This window comes from Triturus cristatus, chromosome 9 (assembly GCF_964204655.1).
Source record: "Triturus cristatus chromosome 9, aTriCri1.1, whole genome shotgun sequence".
Lineage (NCBI taxonomy): Eukaryota > Metazoa > Chordata > Amphibia > Caudata > Salamandridae > Triturus > Triturus cristatus.
The window spans coordinates 57,428,445-57,448,304 of NC_140592.1; the positions used below are offsets into that span (position 1 = coordinate 57,428,445).

The window sequence follows — 19,860 nt, forward strand, 5'->3', positions numbered from 1 at the left end:
CGGGATCGTATGTTGCTATGTATGATCCACCTCCTGATAGCCCCAAGGTCTGATTTGATTATACAGACTTGATGGAGTGATCAAGCGGGGTAAGGGAAGGAAGGGAACAGCGAGGAGGGAGACCTGCAACAAGAAAACAACAATAATAGCACAGGTCATATGGGTGCTCCCTGACTAGCAGTCCTTCAAGTGCTAGGTATACCTGAAACGCAAAAAGGGTTGCCTTATTCCAATTCTGAAGACCTGGATGCATGATATCCACCTTGCGATCGAATGAGAGGAATAGATGGTTCAACACAATTTCAATGGAATACTACTGTGCTGTATTGTCATCACCGTAATCATGTGGTGAACCTATGACTTACACCTACCGAAGATATACATGTGAGAAGATTAACAGGGGTGGAGAGCTTGCACAATCCTGGAACTCTCGAACGACCCCACCTGTGAGAATACATAAACACAGACAACCCCAGTAAATCAACACTGGTTACTAGCAAATGTCGCTGTTATTTCATCCAAAAGTCAATGGTAACCTTTCAAACGATAATACCCATTTACTCCTGGGTAAACTTCAGAGAATAAACATCACCAATTACATTTCATTGGAATGGTTATTTCTGCAGTAACATATGATACCTTATGTCTCCGAAATTAAGGTTGCCAAAAGCTGATCTTGCATTCTGGAATAACGCTGCCTAGCTCCATACAGCGGGAGCCATGAACCTAAGGCTCTCAAAATCAGTACAGCAATAAGTTGTGTATTCCCCAATCCCTCCTTGGAGAAATGACAAGCGGCAGATAAGTTCCTGTAATAATACACACTTGAAAACATGCCGTTTCACACTCCGCTCGTTCTCCCTGCATGAGTGGAATCCTCGACTTGCCAACACGGGAGAACAGCGGGAATTCCCAATCGCACTATGTACAGCTTACGCACACAGCGTGGTATGAAGTCCAGCACCCAAAAGATAATAACGAGATTTTAGTGCACGAAGCACCCTTACCGGACTACACTCCGGCGCTGGATCTGCAAGTGCAAAATAAACGGCCCGGACTCCTGCACCGGAAGCACATTTGTTCCTGTGCTTCTTCTGACGTGGCCACACCAGATTATGTCTGAATTCCCATGGAATCCTGGTATTTGTAGTTCAATAGGGATTACAGGAATCGTCGCGGATCGTGGCTTCTGGCAGTGTTCTACCGAAACAGAGCTCCCCGCTGATGTGCTGTGACACTTACTCTCGTAACTAAACACTAGTTATGGGAAACAACATCTTTCCAAACTGCGTGAAGTGGATTGGTGAGTAAAATGGGACAAAATAATGACATGGATTAAATTTTTTTCCTGTTTTGAAGATAAACATTATCTCTGTTATTTTCCAAAAATCAGTAGTGTGTTTGTGTGTGTTTTTTTTGGGTGAAAAAATGTATTATTTTCATGCAAATTTTACATACTGAAAGATATCTCTCACCCCTTAGTTGTCGTAAAAAATCCCTCCCCTTGACAATCCAAGTTATACTCCTCAGTTCACCAGGTCAAGTTCTGTGTAGCGAGCAATTGTTTGTCCATTCCATACATCCACCTCCCACCACTGCCCTCACGGGACTTCCTCTGTACTCCCATCACCGAACTCTACTCACCAATGCAGGCGCAGTGCTCAGTGTTACTGGGTCCCACCGTGAGAGGTTCCCTTCCCCAAGTAGACCAGGGGTGGCAGTCAGACTGCTTCAAATTTGCAGCGTCTGTTTATTAGGTTGTACGTGAGCATCTCCATAGCCAATAATAGCCACATTCGTCATGTCTAAGAGGGCATGTTCGGGGGTTTTTCCTTCTTCCAATCAGCTTGTAGGATAGCACGTTCCATTTGCCACTGCCCAGCCCGGCCTATCCTCGTGGGCGTATCCCCAGTATCTCTGTTGTACGGTTCCTACTATTTCAGTAAGACTGTGTGTTTGGGCAACATAAGTGTCAAAACTATGCAGGACTAAGTCTGTGCATACCGTCTGATTAGTTGACCTAAATCCTAGCTAACTCGCAGTGTGCCATCTGGACCTCTAAACCTTAAAAGGTACTGAATTATTTCTGTAACCTTCGAACATGACCGATCTGAATCCCAAAGGAAATTGTGGAAACAGATGTAACCCTTTCGTTAGTAACTAATGCATGCCCAAAGGGAGACACATGAAATGCTCAAATTGTCATTTAAAATATGTATGAAGTAATAAGATTCTTGTGTAAAATACACGTGCTGCAATGATTAACAGAAGAAAACAAAACCAAGTAATCAGCATTACAAGAAAGGTAAATAAAATAAAAAGTTCAAGCATTGTGCTGTTACGTTGATTATATGAATACATATAATTGTACCTATACTCCTACTTAGGGCTTTCTATCCTAGTATGCATAGGGTGTGCGGATCTGTTGAATGAATTAGTGGTTCAACTCCCCATTTACCTGCGGGTATGTGTCATTTAGGAGCCCGTATTGGTATAGAGCAGGGCCCTGACCTCAGGATGGTAACTGGATTCAGCTGGGCAGGAAATCCGGCATGGGGTGACCTTTACACTGCCAGTGAAATGTTCCTCTCCCAAAACAAAGGGATGGGAGCGTGTTTGTAATACACTTTACCCATACTCTATGCCGGAGTTCTAGTCTGGTTGTTATTGTTTATTTTCCCTTACAGAGCTGTCGCTGAACAGACCACATACAAGGGCATTTTGTGCAGTGAACGTAGTCCTTGAACAGAATGTTCAAGGGCCTGACATTATGCCTACGAAGAAGTGTAATCAAATCTGTTTGAGAATTTTATCCCATACGGGTGTGCCAGCAAATGTGTGTTTAAAAGTCATCGTTTAAAAAAGATATCAACTTTAAACGTGAACATGTAAATTGGTGGTGCTCTGTACCAGAGGGCTATGTAACAACACGACATCACAGCCAGCAGGTTGTGTGGAAGTTGCAAGCCCGTAACCTTCTTGATTTGGTCTAAGACTTCTCTCCAAAATAGGCTTACGTTCCCCGCAGCCCCACCAGGTGTGGCGTGCCGTCCCTTCCTACCCACACCCTTTCCAGCATTACCATCCGTGTTAGGGACCATTTGCTTCAATTTGGATGGTGTTCTATACCAATAAACAATCTTGTACCAGAATTCCCTGCCTTGGATATTTCAAACAATGTTTGGTATTTCGCCCCTCAACCTGACCCACTCTTTCGGCGAGACCTACCCTCCAAATGCTTTTTCCCATCTACTCCAGTGGGGCCATCAATATCCCTCCAGTAGGGTTTTTTAAATAGTATAGATTACTGATATGCGATTCCTCTTGTCTATAGTGTGTGAATAGCTTTTCAAAATCTGTTAGTTCTCTCATCCCAGCCACTTTGCTGCCCCGTGGTATGCAGCTGACAGTGTCTCACCCTATCGTGTTCTGTTATTTTTTAACACTGTCTTGCAATGACTGAACAACTTAATTGTCTGTCCCTGAAAGGGGTTCCTCAACATAGTACATCTATATCTGTGTCAGAAATAAGTTGGTGTAAGAGAAAACGGGGTGTGTGAAGGCAGTATTCCTTTTATGAATCAGGAATGTAATTCTGCTGCCACTGATCACCTCTCATTCCTCTGCATTTAGTGTGTCAGTGATACCAGCACAGTTCTGAGTTGGGATCTAGGGATGACTTCCACCTAATGCCTGCCATTCGCACATTTTATTTGCCAAGTTGCACCGGTTGTAGCACATGGGGAAGTTGGATTTCATGTGGGATTCACAAACAATTAGGAGTCAATGTGTATGCCTTCCTCTATAACTTCTTGAATGACTTTTATTGTTTCTCAAATGGCTGTGGAAACTGCGGCTGCTTCCACACTCATTACTTACATATGATTGAAATCAGAGTACTTTTAGTGGTGCGGTGAGTGTGGGAAAAATATTGCCTACATTTGTGAATACCCACTACCTTGGAACTTAGCTATAGGTCACCACATTGGAAGGGCTGCCTCACAGGGCACTCAATGGGGACACTGTTTTTTCGGTTCCAGCTCACTCCAGTGGAATAGAAGGCTAACTGCAGAAATTTTTGCAGAAAGAAGTGTTGTTTCTCCAGTTAAAAATCTTCAGATCCAGATTTTGGAAATTGTGATTTATGATCTACGATGCCTATGTGTCTGTCAGTGCACACAAGTATTTTATACAAGTATTTTATACACATGCTAACAATATAATGAGTTGCCCCCTTGGGAAGAGATATTTTTAGTTAGAGTAGCATTGACGTTTATTTGGTAAAGTCCCGGACTGATGCATACCTAGCCTATTTTTCAGAGAGGCAAACTGATGTAAAAAGATCTCAGTAATGAAAAGACAGGCTGCTTGAAATATAAAAAAACTGCTGTAAGGTCTAGAAGTCTAGAAAGACGCTTCTGCCACAACTGTGCATCACACAACAAAGTGGCACTAAGTCTCTCCACTGTGTCTTGCGTAGGCTTTCAGGCCAAATAGAAAGGTGGCAGTGGTTATGTTGGGACAGGTCATAATGAAACTGAAGTAGTTGATCAAGGGTAAGTAGTGTTCAGGGAAGGAAGATCCCTGGGGAAAAATTATATTGATAAAGAAGATAAAGAGGGAAGGAGTCGAGAGATTGTTCACTAGGGGCATGATTCCAACAGCGGAAGAGAAGTAAAAGGCAAAAGCTTACATTCACTATTTTTGGATTTTGAATATAGGTTAGATGTTCAGTTCTTTTTATATTACACATGTATGTTCCTTGTATTTGCTGGACATGGGTTTTCTGTCATCACCTACTCTTAAGATTGTGTTCCATTTCCATCTATTCTGTTGTAAAAAGAAATCTTTTTTTAAAGTGTTGTGATGTTATTTAAATAAAAAATAAATAATTGTGCTGCAACAATCCTACCTGGATATACCACAGGAAGGTGCACAGTGATACGGAGTTCTACTTCATGTTGGTGCAGTTTGTGTCCTGCTGGGGTCTACTGCATAATGGTGCTGTGTGCTACTGGGGTCTGCTCCATGATGTTGCACAGTGCAGCTGTTCTGTTGTTAGAGGCCATTTGAACACAAGTCTTTTTATTGGACCCATTGCCCTGCATAGGTTCTAATAACGAATCAGCACCCCTTAGTTTCTAAGCCTTGACATCATACAGATATTCTTGCATCATGAGAATTTGAGGGAGTGAACTCCTTTTGCTTTTTAAAATATTTTTGGGTTCTCTGTAGAATAGAAGAAAGTAACATGGGAACTCTCTACCGCAGGGCTTCTAGGCACCTGCGCGTGCACTGATATTTACATTTTTATTTATCATTTTCTATATTGCTATTGTGCAAGCAAGGGGTTAGTGCATTTTACCTATAACAGAGAGTGGCACTTTGTAACATTTTGCTTTTTGAACATATGAAGATATTACAGAGCAGAGCTGAGCCGACAGCAGTGTTTAAGTGGATATACAGGACAACCCAGGAAGATATTAGTTCAAATGAAGTAGGGTTAAATCGTTTTTCATCCATTTCCTCAAGAAGTATTATTAAGATGCATAAGAGATGTTGGAGGCCGTGCAAGTAAAAGAGTGTTTTAAATCTAAAGATGTTTTACATTTTGGAGTGTCTGTGCTAAACAAAATTTAAATCATTTTGCCCGGCAAGGTGGGGTGCTCAGATACAGCACATTATTCTTTACACAGCAGATTTTACATTTTATTCTGTCCTGAAAGCTAATGTGTTTACGTCAGCACCAGTGACAGATCATCAAAGTTTCTTTTTGTGGCAATGCGGTGGGCTATGCCATGGAAAATGGTCTCTGTCTAGACCATAGAAGAATAGGGGGTCGCCTGGTAAATGTTTTAGGTTAATATGGCCAAGAGATGAGCAATAGTTTTTAGGGGATCATGTTTCATGTTTCATTTACTTCAGTGAGTCTAAGCTCAAAGAAGATTCAGCTTGTCTCTTATGTGCATTGACAGTGGGGAGGCTATTGCCATAGTGTTCACTGAGCGTAGAACGATGGGTGGATATCATCGAGCTTCCGTTTGTTCCGGAGACCTGTACTCAATAATATTGTGTCTATGAGTAATCAAATTACCTCCTGTTTTTGTGAGAATTATTACGAGAAAGTTATTAGATATTCATTGTTGAAGAAATTCGTGACAAGGGTGAAAATGTAATTAAAGCTGTATATCTTTAGATCTAATTGCCTGTCCTCAGAGAAAGACTATTAGTGCTTCACTGAGGGGGTTCTAAGTAGATCCTAGAGAAATTCCATAGTTCATAGGAGCAGTAGATCTGGTGTGAATCACTGTCTTGACAATTTGTTCTCGAATAGAGAGGTATGTGGAAAACCAACTCAAGCCATAGCTATGGAACCCCAATCTGGATTCTGGCAGTTTTAACTGAAGACGTAATGTGCGAAATGCTACTAAAAGGTCGAGTAATAATAGGATCCTACATCCGCTTCATCCATTATAAGGCTGTCCTCTAGAACCCTTAGTTCATCTGTCGCTTTTCTGAACCCACCTCTGAAATCTGATTGGTTGTCACCGAAGTTTGCCATGGATCGACTTTGTTAGTTGTTTAGATGGCAAGCATTCAGTGGCTTTGCCCAGCCAAGGCAAGTTTGTAACCGATCTGAAATTTGTTAGGATGTTTGGATCGAGGTTTATCTTTTTAAGAATTCACATGATTTGTAAGTTTAAGCTTCAGAGCGGCAGTTGTATTGGTGATGTCAAGAGTGGTTTCATTGTATTGTTGGTGAATTGTGTCGGTATCCAGGAGGGTCAGGTTAGCTGGTAAGAAGTCATGATGGGTAGATTATGTAATTATTCGTGTTTGTCATACCCAGATTTTCTCAGGTCGGTTGAGGTTGTCGATTATGATGCTTAAAGGTATGGACAGATGACGTGACTGCTCAACTTCAAGTGGTGGGAAGCATTTTACTAGTGATGGTTAAGCTTGGATGAGGTTAAGGGTTTTAACTTTTTGGGATGTGAGGAAAATTGATGTCGGGTATTCAGAGAAAGTTGTGAAGTTCAAGATGATATTTCCAGTTTCCCCAGTCAGTATTGAAGTCTCCCAGGAATATACTTCTGAGTGATCGCATTGTATTGGTGAGAAATTTTTGGGCAGCACGGATTATGATTTACTCCCATGTTTGTCTTCACGAGGTGTAGGTAATCCCAGTACAATACCCATCCCGTGGCAGCCTAGAAAAGAAGGAAGTGAAGAGAACCCGGACTTACTACAAAGTTCTAGATTCCTCGGATGGATGTGCGTTAGTACAGCTGCAGCCAATGAGTTGTAAGTCTGAGGCTCAATACTACACTGTGTTTTCTTCTCTGGATAATATGCAAGAACTTTCTATGCTTCATCCCTTCTGTTGCAAAATTGTTTTATTGACTCGTATTTGAAAAAAATACTTTTACATGTTTCCATATATTCTGCATGCTTCTGATTAGAGTATTGCACCTGGGAATGCTAACTTTTCTGTTTAACATAAATCTTGCTCCAGTGAACTTTTGAGCCTCAAGATCTCAGTCTGTAAGTAGATAAACTACTGTGAAATGCTCCGAAGTGCTTGCACATGTTTCTTAATCATCATTAAAATCTGACATCCCAGTTTTATGATTACAGTGATTGTCATTTGTCTTCACGTGAACTATACACCATTTTGGGACAGTAGGTGGTTTTAGGGGGTCTCATCCAGTCCACTATCAGAATCCACTAGATGAACCATAGTTCATCTGTTTTTCATTTTTTAATAGGCATAATGTTGCTAACCATTAAAACAATTATGAGGGGTAGTCTCCATGGAAAACATTGTAAATGTGCACAACTGTTTTGGGCTGCCCGAGAGGGCCGGCCAAGCAGTCATTGCACACTTAGGAGGGTGCTGCCTACCACTCCTCCCCGCTCCCTCCCGCAAAGCTGCGTAAGTAGGAGGAATTACAAATTATTATAGTTGAATTTTCCCTTTGTTTCACTGCAGAAAAGCAGTGGGGCTACGCTCCTCCACCTTGGCGGAGGAGCCGCCACTCTTGCTGACTTTGACCACCACCAGAGCTGATGCTAATAATCTAAAGTATGATAGACCCAGCACTTCCCTGACACCCCCTCCCTCCCCCCCCCCCCCATGCCCCTCCCCAACTAGGGACACAAACTCCTTGGGGACAAGCGAGATGCCCGTAAGACTGCAGTCCCTGCTTCTGTTGGACTACCCCATCTGATAGGGCCACCTCTAGACCCTCTCCCCCCAGCTAAATTAAGCATCTGGTGCTAGATCTCCTGAACTCCTACCTACGTGATGGGCAGTAACCCCACGCCTGGAAACATGCTGAGGTCCTCCCCTTCCTAAAAATAAAAACATTTGGAACCTGCCAATCATTCCAATTTTAGACCTATATCTCTACTACCCATCTTTTCCAAAATACTAGAGAAACAAGTAAATTCTCAGCTCGCCTCATTTGTGGAACCCCAGGATGCTCTCCACCCCTCCCAGTCTGGTTTCCGAGCAGGACATAGTACTGAAACCACGCTCCTGGGAGTTACAGAACACACAAGAGGCATTGTGGATTTGGGCGGTACAGCCGCTCTGATCTTATTAGATCTCAGCACGGCTTCTGACACCATGTCCCATGCTATTCTCGTAGAAAGACTGATCCAACTGGACCTCCTTGGCATGGCTTTCCTCCTTCTTGACAGACTGCACATTCCTGGTCTTTTCAGCCAATACAGCGTCGGAATCTCTCTCTCTGTCCTCTGGAGTTCCTCAGGGATCCACCCTCACCCCTATGCTTTTTAACATCTATGTCCTCCTTTTGGCAGACCAGGTGGAAAGCTGTGGGCTGCCTCTATTCTTGTAAGCAGACGAGACCCAGGTAATTTGCTCCTTGTCGTCTGGGGCGGAAGTTAATTCGGAGGATCTCAACTACTGCCTCGGCCTTATCTCCACCTGGATGAACACCAACTCCCCGAAATTAAATGGTGACAAGACTGAGGTGATGGTATTGGGAAAGAACGACTTGCTCAGGGGGCCTCAATACTGGCCGGCCATGCTGGGAATGCCACTGATTCCCATCAATAAAGTAAAGAACCTTGGCTGCTTGCTTGACTCCACCCAGTCTATGAAGTGGCAAGCCACCAAAGTTGCCTCTACATGCTTTGTTACTATGAAATGGTTGAAGATACTGTGGCTACTTCCATTCTCTGAACAATGAACAGTCATCCAGGCCATAATACTATCTAGACTTGATTATGGTAATGTCATTTACTTTGGGGCAGATAAGGCTACCTTAAGACTCCTGCAGGTGGTCCAGAATTCCGCAGACAGGCTTCTGTTCTGCCTTCCAAAAAATTCTTCAACATCTGGGCTTCTTTGCCAACTCTCCACTGGCTTCCAGTGAACAAGCGAATAGAATTCAAAGCACTGTGCTTCATGCACAAGATCCGCTCTTGCCCAGGACCACGGTACTTGCAAAAACTAATGAATCCATACTATTTGGTTCGCACCCTGAGCTCAAGCAGTGGTTTTCTGCTCACAGTTACGAGAGTCCAATACACTGCATGGGCCATCACTCATTTTCCTTTCTTGGTTCTAGGCTATGGAACGTCCTTCCAGAGTCCTGAAGATGCTGTGCCTCCATTTCCACCTTTCGTAAATAACTGAAATGTGGCTATTTTAGCTGGACTACCTGAATGAATGAATGAAAAAAATCTTATAATGCGCGACTAAGCCCAAAGGCATCAAGGCTCCTAACCAAGAAACATCAAAACAGACCAGGAACCAAATTACGGATATGCCTTGGCAAAGAGCCATGTCTTTAATGCCTTCCTGAACGTCAGGACAGAATGTTGAGTTTTGATTTCAGTGGGAAGGGTGTTCCACAGTTTAGGGGCTAAAGACAAAAAAGCCCTTCCACCCCATTTAAATCTTCGAAAACGGCGCACTGACAACAGGCTCTTTCTCACAGAGCGGAGGTTTCTGCAAGGGGCATAAGGTACCAGCAAGTCCTTCACCCCCCCAGCCCCATGGCCGGATAGCGCCCCGTAAGTCAGGCAAAGGGTCTTAAAAGCAATCCTGGCTTGGATCGGGAGCCAGTGCAGACTCTTCCTAGCAGCTGTAGCAGACAAAAGCCTGGGGGCATCAAGCACAAATTTAGCTGCCGCATTCTGGGCAGTTTGCAGGCGTTGCACAAGGCCCTTATTTATGCCGGCATAGAGAGCGTTGCAATAATCAAGCCGTGAAGCGACCAATGCAACAACAATCTGTTTGCGAGCCTGCGGGGCTAAGTAATGCTTGATTTTCCTGAGAATCTTAATGATGCCCCAGCAGGTAGCAACCGTCCTGTTTACCTGCTGAGCCATGGAAAGAGCAGGATCGATCATAACTCCCAGGTTGCGAACCGAGTCCGTAGGTATAGGACACGCTCCCAGAGAGGGGGGGCCACCATTCAGCAGACCAGATGTCCCTATTTCCACCAAAAACCAGTACCTCTGTTTTTTCCGCGTTCAGCTTCAGTGAATTATAAATCATCCACTGAGAGACTGCCTCCATGCAGTTCCTAAAGCTGAGAGCAGAGGCACTGCCCGGGTGGGAGAGGGACACCATAATCTGGGTGTCGTCAGCGTATGATACCACCTCCATCCCATAAGATCTTATTAGCCTGGCAAGTGGGGCCACATAAATATTAAAGAGGGTCGGACTTAAAGCCGACCCCTGTGGGACCCCACATTGCACAGGTGAGGATGGAGATAGATACTCGCCCAATTTGACCCTCTGTTCCCTCTGGTCGAGGAAGGAGGCCAGAAGGCTCAGTGCCGAGCCTTCCACCCCTATCTCCCTAAGACGAGATATTAGAACCAAGGGAGATAGGGTATCAAAGGCGGCAGTCAGGTCTAACAAGACCAGGAGAGTGGTATGTCCCTGGTCGACCTCAGTGTGGATGTTGTTTAGTACTACCGTGAGAGCCGACTCCGTACTGTGGAACCTCCGAAAACCATGCTGGGACTGATCTAAGAGACCCGAAGTGTCCAAGAAAGCCGCCAGATGCTCATTTAGATGAGTTTCCAGCATCTTTGCTGGTGCCGGAAGCAATGAAATGGGGCGAAAATTCTTAAGGATTTCAGGGTCTAAAGTTGGCTTCTTTAAGAGGGGCTTAACCACGGCACTCTTCCACAAGGAAGGAAAAATGCCCTCCTGCATCGCCCGGTTCATAATGTCCAGGAGCGGGGGCAGTAAGGTTTCCCTACAGTCTTTAAGAACTTTAAGAGGGCATGGGTCCAGAGGGGACCCCGACCTAGTCTTACTTAGAAGCAAGTCCAGTTGTTGTTGGGAGAGCAAAGGAAAATTGGACAGGCTAGCAGAGGAGGCCAGGTTCCACATCCTATAGGGGGTGTGACCGACGTGGGGGGGGGGGGGGGAGGCATTGATGACCTTTGCAATTCAAGGGCCAAATAAATACCTGCTCTCAAAGCGCTGGGAATCCCTCGTTTGGTAGCTATGCGCTATAAAAGAACTGTATAATAATAATAGCAGGAAGCTGGTCCTTAAGGCTAAAAATAAGAATAACATTAGCAATCTATATTTTGGGTCAGTGGAGGCTATGCCTATTTCTTATTATGGTAATACAAAGCCCTAGCCGGTCCAAAAGCATTCTCAAAATTCTCTAAAAACCCCCATCCCACTTTCTTGGGCTTTGGAAAGTTGGAGATGGTCAGGAGGTTTCTTTGTTTCTATCCTATCTATCTATCGATCTATCCATCTCCTTGTTTATACGGGTGTATCAATTGACTCATCAGGTTTTTAGGTTGCTTTTTCATTATATGGTTTGTCTTGCTGTCCTGTTTTTCCTGATGAAAGAATTGTTTCCTCAAGAATTAAAATGCACAATTAATTTAAGCAGCAAGAGTAGTTTACTCCCCGTGCCTGAGCTATTTGGGATTTCAGATTCAGTTACTCATTAATTCTTGTGTTTCAGCGTTTCAGAGTCAGCTTCAGGTTCATGCCACAATGAAGCTCTGTCCCATTCTCGGGGACCACGTTTACTCTGCTCGAGTTGGAAAGGTCCTGGGACAGCCCATTTTTCTGCCTGTTGAAGATGCTCCGCCCCGCACACAGGTAAATTATGACCTATAGAATACTGTATTTGTATCTCGCTGAAAACTCTACATCTTCTCCAGGTGTAATTGCAACAATTACCTTTGTTCTGTCAATGGTGGAGGCCGTTTTCAAAATAATTGTACGATGGTATTGTGTATTGAACTGAAACTCACCAACACGTAAAGATTGGATTAGAAATATTTAATGGCTTTTGACGCAAGTTTTATAGCCAAAAACAAATTCTAAAAAACATTATAACAATAAAAGCTTGCTAAAACAGAATCCAAAGATAAAGTATTGAGATATTAAGTTTAGTGCGAATAAATGTTGTGGACAATTAACCGGGGTCAAAGTTTGAGACTTAAATGCCATGGGTCGGATTAGAAATCAGTCAACACTGTGTGCTTGGATGACTATGTCTCGAGGAACATAAATATTTTAACCCTAGTAGTTATTCTTCATCTACATGTATTTTCTTCTACCCCTGATAAGGGATTGTCTAAATTGAATGCACATTGTGAGATGTTGAAGATAGTTTGCAGAATATTTCCAGGAAAGTGAGTTAGGACAGGATCTCAGTTGCCCAAAAAAATGGGACAACTTTGCAGTTATTGTATCTCTTATTCTTGGTGTTCTTAACCAGGGCATGGTTCTCTTTTCTCTGATTGCTTTATATAATTGACTAATTGGATCAAATGTTGTTGCCTTTCTAGATGGTTTAGGTGGCAGATGCATATTTCTGATGAAACTGACACACAAAGCAAGGATTAGCCTGAAACTGCAAGAGGAGCACAGCAAATGTGTTCTACCAAACTTTGCGGTTTTAAATAAGCCCTTGCAAAACAAATTACATTTTTTGGTGCTCCTATATTTAAAAGAAAGACATAGCCAACATCTCAGTTAATGGATATTTGGTTCATTAGATGCAGTACATCATTCCTTATTAAAGGAGATTTTGTAAAAATAGCTTTACTGTTTATTTTTCTTTGACTTCTAGGTACTTGAGGAGAAACTACTAAAGAAGATGCACATATCCAAACAGCAGATGCACCGGATGCCACTTCATCTACATTTGCACCAGCTCCTGATCCCAGATGGGGGATCTAGAAACACCCACACAGTTACTGCCCCTCTGCCACATTTTTTCACGAGGACTCTTGAGCTACTAGGACTGACCATGCAAGAATAAACTGAATTATGCAGAATTTTTGCACAGCGAGGATTGATTCCATGTTTCATTGTCTTATCTGGGAATATTTGCTTTATATTAGAGATGTGGTCCAACATCTACTGAGTAACCATTACTTGCCTCAAACGGGTGGCTTTTATAAATTTTTTTTGTTTTTCTCAAATAGCTGTCACAAAATTATTACGTTACAAAACTGCCAAGATCAAGTAGATCCAGAAATTGTTTTCTGGGAAGGAAAAACAAATCTAAAAAATATGGAGGTACTAGCCAAGCAACAAACCAACAGGATGCGGGGCATCAATGCTTTTACACCTCTTTTTATGAAGAAATTCAGAAATCATGTTTTAAATCAGAAGAACCCATGAAGGAGACCTCAGCTGCACAAAACTCGACAGAATCCCTTCATTGGCTTTCTGAAGATCCTTGAAAATGTCTCATCCTGTCTGATTGTTGGGTCTTAAGTGTCTTTTGAGTCAAGAGTGTGAAGGGGGCCGAAGGCAGAGTGTGCTTGGAGGCTTCTGTTACTTGCAAAGATTTGCGTGTGCTCCTGTTTTGGAAGACGCTATACAATGCTTATTGCCCTTGAAATTTGTACTCCTTTGAACCCATTGTGTTGGCCTTAGCAAAGGCTTCCTTAAATCGTTGCACAGGTGAGAAAGAACTATAAACTTCCTCAGGAAGAAAACATTCTCTCAAAAGCTCTGTAGCTGGGCACACCCAATTTAACCAAATCTGACCAAATTATACAGCATGTTTTGAAAGGGAAATTAAGTTTTATAAACTATGTTTTCATGTAGACCATGGTCTGGCAGGTAATCCTCTTTGGGAGGGGGGAGTCCCTCTGACTTCCTAAGAAGCTAATGCCTGGACCTTTATCCAAATGTGGTACTAAGTTAGAACACTGTTGGGATGACTTGGTTCCCCTCTCCATGCATGCAGTTTTACTGCCTGGAAGAAGGGGGTTCTGCAAAGAGAGGAAACCTGCTAAGCACAGTAGCAAATTAACTTTTTCAAGAAAAGAAGGCATCCATCAGAGTATCTGAACAAGAGGCTATGATACTTTAAAATTCCTTGTTGGGTATTGCACCCTTTGATTAAATGAGGTGCCATAAGCGCTTTACAATGTTTTAAGAAATTATACAGAACAAGATGCATAAAACAAATCTTCATATATAAGCCTTGAAGCTCTCTGTGGGACAGATAAGTGGATATCTAAGAGACCGCCAGAAAGGGAATTCTGGATTGACTGGGTAACAGAACATGGGCAGCCATATATGCCAGAGCTGTGTTCCAGCTGCTAATGTATTATGCCCAGGAATTTGATAAATTAACATGCCTCAAATGACTTGTGGTACTTCTAATGAAACTAACCCTCCTGGAAGGGCAAGCAGTTTCCAAAAGAATTAAAAGTGACAAAAAAAGCCCAGCATATAATGCCATGCAGCAGCAGTTTCTTAATAAGGTTTTACTGCTTGACCTTCAGTGCCGGTTGCTGTATTCAGCTGTTAAATTGGTGAGGTGTACCTTTTGCCAAGACCATATTAATGTATGTTAAAATAACAACATAGCAAATTAATACTACATCCGAAAGTGCTGCATTATGGCACCTATTTTTTCTCTCCTAGTCACTTTATTTGTGTGACCCTGCCACATAATTTAGTCATCCTTTGCAAAATAATTCCAGTTGCCCTGTATGGGTATACCTTCAAAAGGAACAGAATGAGGTTACATCGTCTCCACATACAAGAGCAGTGTTCTTTACTAAAAACAAGAGGAGTTTTCCTGTTCCCACCCAAGGGGGTATTAAGATGCCTCTTATAATGAGAGCATTGAGGTTACAGTGGGTTTTTAGTTTAAAGAAAGGTAACCAAAAAGAGCGGGGAAATGGAATTTCCAGTGTGGCAATGTGTTTGAAAGTAGATGGACATGCAGACTGTGTTTGTGGGTCTTTTCAAACTTTGGCAAGTCCCATCCCCAACCTGGACATGGTCAGAGAGTTTTCCCTGTCAAGAGATCTGGAGTAAATCTGAATCTTGGATGGGGAGGAATGGAATTTTGTATCCAGGATGCGAATAGGAAGAGATCTGGTGGGTTTATATAAAATGACTCCTTCATTGGAGAAATTTGAAAATGCATGCTTGTATGGTGTTTATGTATGCGTAAGGTACACCTGTTACAGTTTCATATGTGAAAATGTTTGCACCTGTGAAATACTTGGAATTCTAACTACTCTGCCAAATTGTGACTGTTGCAGCGGATTAGATTCAGGGGGGCTCACAAAACTCAGAGCCAGTCCTGGGTTGACTTCATAGACTACTCAGTTAAGACACTGAATGGATGGTTAACTGGAAATAATGTGTATGATTTTTATGGGCTTTAAAATCTTTTTTATGAAAGAACACATTTTAAGTAAGTGCACTAACATAAAATTGCATCAATATCTGGTAGACCTAGGTCTAATTTCTCCCCAAGAATTGGGAAATAAGGCAGACCACTGGGTCAAGACTAGGGTAACAAACAACTACCGGGGGTGACCAAAAGAAAGGGGTTACCAAACCTCCCCAGAGGTAAGGAAGAGAACCCCAAAGATAAAAACCAAGGGTCTTCTAAAGGGCCCTAAAAACCTGTTCAGGGGGGTGGGTCCCAGAACTCTTCTCAGACCACTGGTAGGTACAAAGGGAAAAACTTTGATCCCCAAATGGCCTGGTGTTACAACTGTAAGACGTTGGGACACCTGACTAGAGATGCTACTTGCCCTAACAAGAAGCCCCCCCCCCCCCCAAGTCCTCCTCCAGTTATTATTGGTGTAGCCAATCTCCAGATGGGATCAACAGTGTGCCCAGAGCAAATCAGGGTTCACACTTTTAAACTGTTTAGTCACAGAAGGGGAAGTTGAGTTTGCGACTTTAGCTGTGTGGTCTCCCAACTTGAAAAAGTATTTGCAGTACCCCTGGATTAATGGGACTAGAATAGAAGCCCTGAGGGATACATGTGCCAGTGTCTCCATGGTGAGAGATAAACTGGTTTCCCCAGAGCAATACCTGATTGTAACAAGCATTTGCAATGCAATGGGTCTCGCATTTACCAAACTCTCAAATGCGAGACCCATTGCTTTGCAAATGGTTGTTTGCAAAATCGCCACATTCCGCAATTTCAGTTTAATGGAGGCCGCGCCCCTTTCCTTAGATGCTGCTTATTTAGAGGAAGGGCCACGGCCGCCATTAACGTGAAAGTGTGACATGGAGTGCTTTATAAACAAAAGTTAAAGAAAAGAAAAAACCATGCAGCCGCATTTGGTGCTGCAAATAAACCAAAGGCACGGCTGCCACTATGGCATGCCATGCTTTGAGAAAAAAAATAAAACCTTAGGAGAGAGCGTGGTAAAAAGCATTTAACAAAATAGTGCTCAGTGGCTGTAATTAAAGCCTTCAGAGCACCAACACACATAACAGGGGGTGTCCTCATGGGAGGTTACAAATGAAGATAAGGCAGTACTAAGGAGGGACTAACAAATCTTTTAACTAATTACAAACCGGCATTCACCAAGGACAGAAGCCATTGAAAAATATTGGCGGGGAGTGGCCGGAGCTTCAAGGCCATACCTGAATACAGCATGCCTTGCAGAGCAGCGCAAGCGCTGCCCGGGCTCGACCTAAAAACATATGCAGTCACCAGGGGTGACAGTGTTACTCCATGCCATGGCTATGGTAACTTTAGACTAGGGGGGAGGAAGGTTACTGGCCTAAAACGGGTAGTGGTCTCTCCTAGACGTCCAGCTGCCAGTCTGCTTGGGAAAGACCTGGAGACATGGGCTGGAATAGAATTGAAAACCCATGCAGCAATTCTGGATATCCCTAATATTGTGTGCATCAAGACTAGAGCACAGAGCCGAGCACAGGGTGAAAAAGAAGTGTTGGAGCCTGGAAGAATGGCCCAACCTTCCGAAGGAAAAGGCAAGAAGACTGGGGAACAAGCCTCTGGACAGCTAACCATTCAGGAACCCTCTCCTTAGAGACTTGTAAGCCCCAGAGGGAACTGAGCTCATGGAACTTGATCCTTACCAGGTTGAGCTCCTAGGCCCAGGGGGACCCACTAGGGAACGGCTGCGCCTTGGACAGCAGTCCTATCCAACTCTTGAAGGCCTGCGACAGCAAGCTGCTGCACAGGAAAAGGGAGGAGTGATTCCTGTATACGGACTCCAACCCTGGTGCCACTAGGACAGGTGTAGTGCCTCGGATGTACAGATAGTTCTTACTCACATTGGCCCATGACATCCCCTTAGCGGGGAATCTTGGCCAGACCAAAACTTGAAACCAGCCTTTCAACCATTTCTACTGGTCCCAGATGTCCCAGAAAGTAAAGGAGTTTGTCAGCTCCTGTGTCACCTGCCAAGCTAGTGGCAAAACAAACGGACACCCAAAGGCACCCTTAATTCCACTAAGGGTGGTTGGGGTTCCCTTTGAAAGGGTAGGTGTGGATATAGTGGGTCCACTTGGACCTTCCACAGCCTCAGCAAATAGGTTTATACTGGTGGTAGTGGATCATGCCACCAGGTATCCTGAAGCAATTCCCCTTAGGACTACTATAGCTCCTGCATTAGCCAAGGCCCTCATTGGTGTCTTTACCAGGGTAGTGGTTCCTAAGGAGGTGGTGTCACAGAGGCTCCATCTTCATGTCTGCATACCTGAAACACATGTGGAATGAGTGTGGAGTGCAGTACAAATTTACCACATCCTACCATCCACAAAGCAATGGTCTTGTTGAAAGGTATGATCATGGGACTCCCTGAAAAACTCAAAAGGAGATGAGATGACCTTTTGCCATGCTTGCTTTTTGCCTACAGAGAGATGCCTCAGAAGGGAGTAGGGTTTTCCCCATTTGAATTTCTGTTTGGCCATCCTGTTACTGGATGACTCTGTCTTGTTAAAGAAGGTTGGGAGAAACCTCTCCAAGAACCAAAATAAAGATATTGTGGACTATGTACTAGGCCTAAGGTCCAGAATGGCAGAGTACATGGAAAAAGCTTCTAAAAATATGAGGCCAGCCAATAGCTGCAGTAGCACTGGTATGACCAAAAAGCTGCACTGGTGGAATTCCAACCAGGGCAAAATGTGTGGGTTTTGGGGCCTGTGGCACCGAGGACCCTCCAGGACAAATGGAGTGGACCTTACCCCATCTTAGAAAAGAAAAGTGAGGTCCTCCACTTGGTAGACCTGGGCACATGCAGGACACCCAAAATGGTGAGCTATGTGAACCGCCTGAAACATTGCCATGACCGGGCTGACATAACCATGCTGCTCGTTACTGATAAGGATCAGGAAACAGAGAGTGAACCTCGCCCTGACCTCCTCTCTTGCAGCCCCAAAGATGGGCCTAAGGATGGCGTTGTCTACTCGGACACCATCACTGCCCAACAGCAGACTGACTGTAGGCAAGTCTTACTGCAGTATGCTGGGATTTTCTTCTGAACCCCTGGTTAGACTCACAGGTGAACCCATGATGTGGACACTATAGACAGTGTACATGTGAAAAAGAAAATCTATCAGCAATCTGACCAAGTTAAGGAGAGTATCAAACCTGAAGTCAGCAAGATGCTGGAGTTAGGGGTTATTGAACCCTCCGAGTGTCCCTGTGCCAGCCCAGTGGCCTTAGTCCACAACCCCTTTCTCAGGGTGGAAAGAGAGGGATGAAGTTCAGTGTGGACTACAGAGGTCTCAACTCTGTCACTAAGACAGATGCTCACCCCATACCCAGGGCTGATGAGCTAATAGATAAATTGGGTGCAGCCAAATTCCTTAGTGCCTTTGACTTATCTGCAAGGTACTGTCCCCAGGAGCCAAAGATAAAACAGCATTCTCAACACATGATGGGCACTGTCAGTTTACTGTTATGCTCTTTGGTTTAAAGAATGTCCCTGCCACCTTCTAAAGGTTGGTGAATCAAGTCCTTGCTGGGGTGGAGACCTTTAGTGCAGCATAATCTATATTTAACACATCTAGGCATGATCACCTGGGGAAGGTTTTACAGGCCCTGCAAACTGCAGGTCTTACTATTAAGGCATCCAAATTCCAGATAGAGCATGGCACAGTTGTTTACTTGGGCCCCCTTGTTGGTGGGAGCCATGTGCAACCCTTACAACCCAAGATCCAGGCTATTCTGGACTGGGAGGCTCCAACAACCCAGACCCAAGTCAGGGCATTACTTGGCTTGACTGGGTATTATAGGAGGTTTGTGAAGGGGTGTGGATCCATTGTGGTACCCCTCACAGAACTCACCTACAAGAAAATGCCCAAGAAAGTAAACTGGACAGTTAACTGTCACAAGGCTTTTGACACCCTTAAAAAGGCAATGTGCTCTGCACCCATTCGCAAAGCTCCAGACTACACCAAGCAGTTCACTGTGCAGACTGATGCCTCTGAGCTAGGGATAGTAGTGGTCCTATTCCAGACCAATGACGATGGCCAAGACCAGCCTGTTGCTTTTATAAGCAGAAGGTTACTCCCCAGGGAGCAGCGTTGGAGTGCCATTGAGAGGGAGGCCTTTGCTGTGGTTTGGTCCCTAAAGAAGT

At 43.9% G+C, this 19,860-nt stretch overlaps 1 protein-coding gene across 7 annotated transcripts in view; it reads left to right on the forward strand.

Annotated features, from left to right (window-relative positions):
• RPUSD3 (RNA pseudouridine synthase D3) overlaps positions 1 to 15,423 on the forward strand; it is a 48,441-nt gene extending 33,018 nt beyond the window's left edge. For all 7 annotated transcript variants that reach the window (XM_085624394.1, XM_085624396.1, XM_085624397.1 and 4 more), the window contains 3 exons: positions 7,179 to 7,305; positions 11,982 to 12,121; positions 13,101 to 15,423. In XM_085624394.1, coding sequence (XP_085480520.1) covers positions 7,179 to 7,305; positions 11,982 to 12,121; positions 13,101 to 13,292 — 459 coding nt within the window. In that variant the 3' untranslated portion in view covers positions 13,293 to 15,423. The remainder of the gene's footprint in view (positions 1 to 7,178; positions 7,306 to 11,981; positions 12,122 to 13,100) is intronic.
• Positions 15,424 to 19,860: the final 4,437 nt, after the last annotated feature.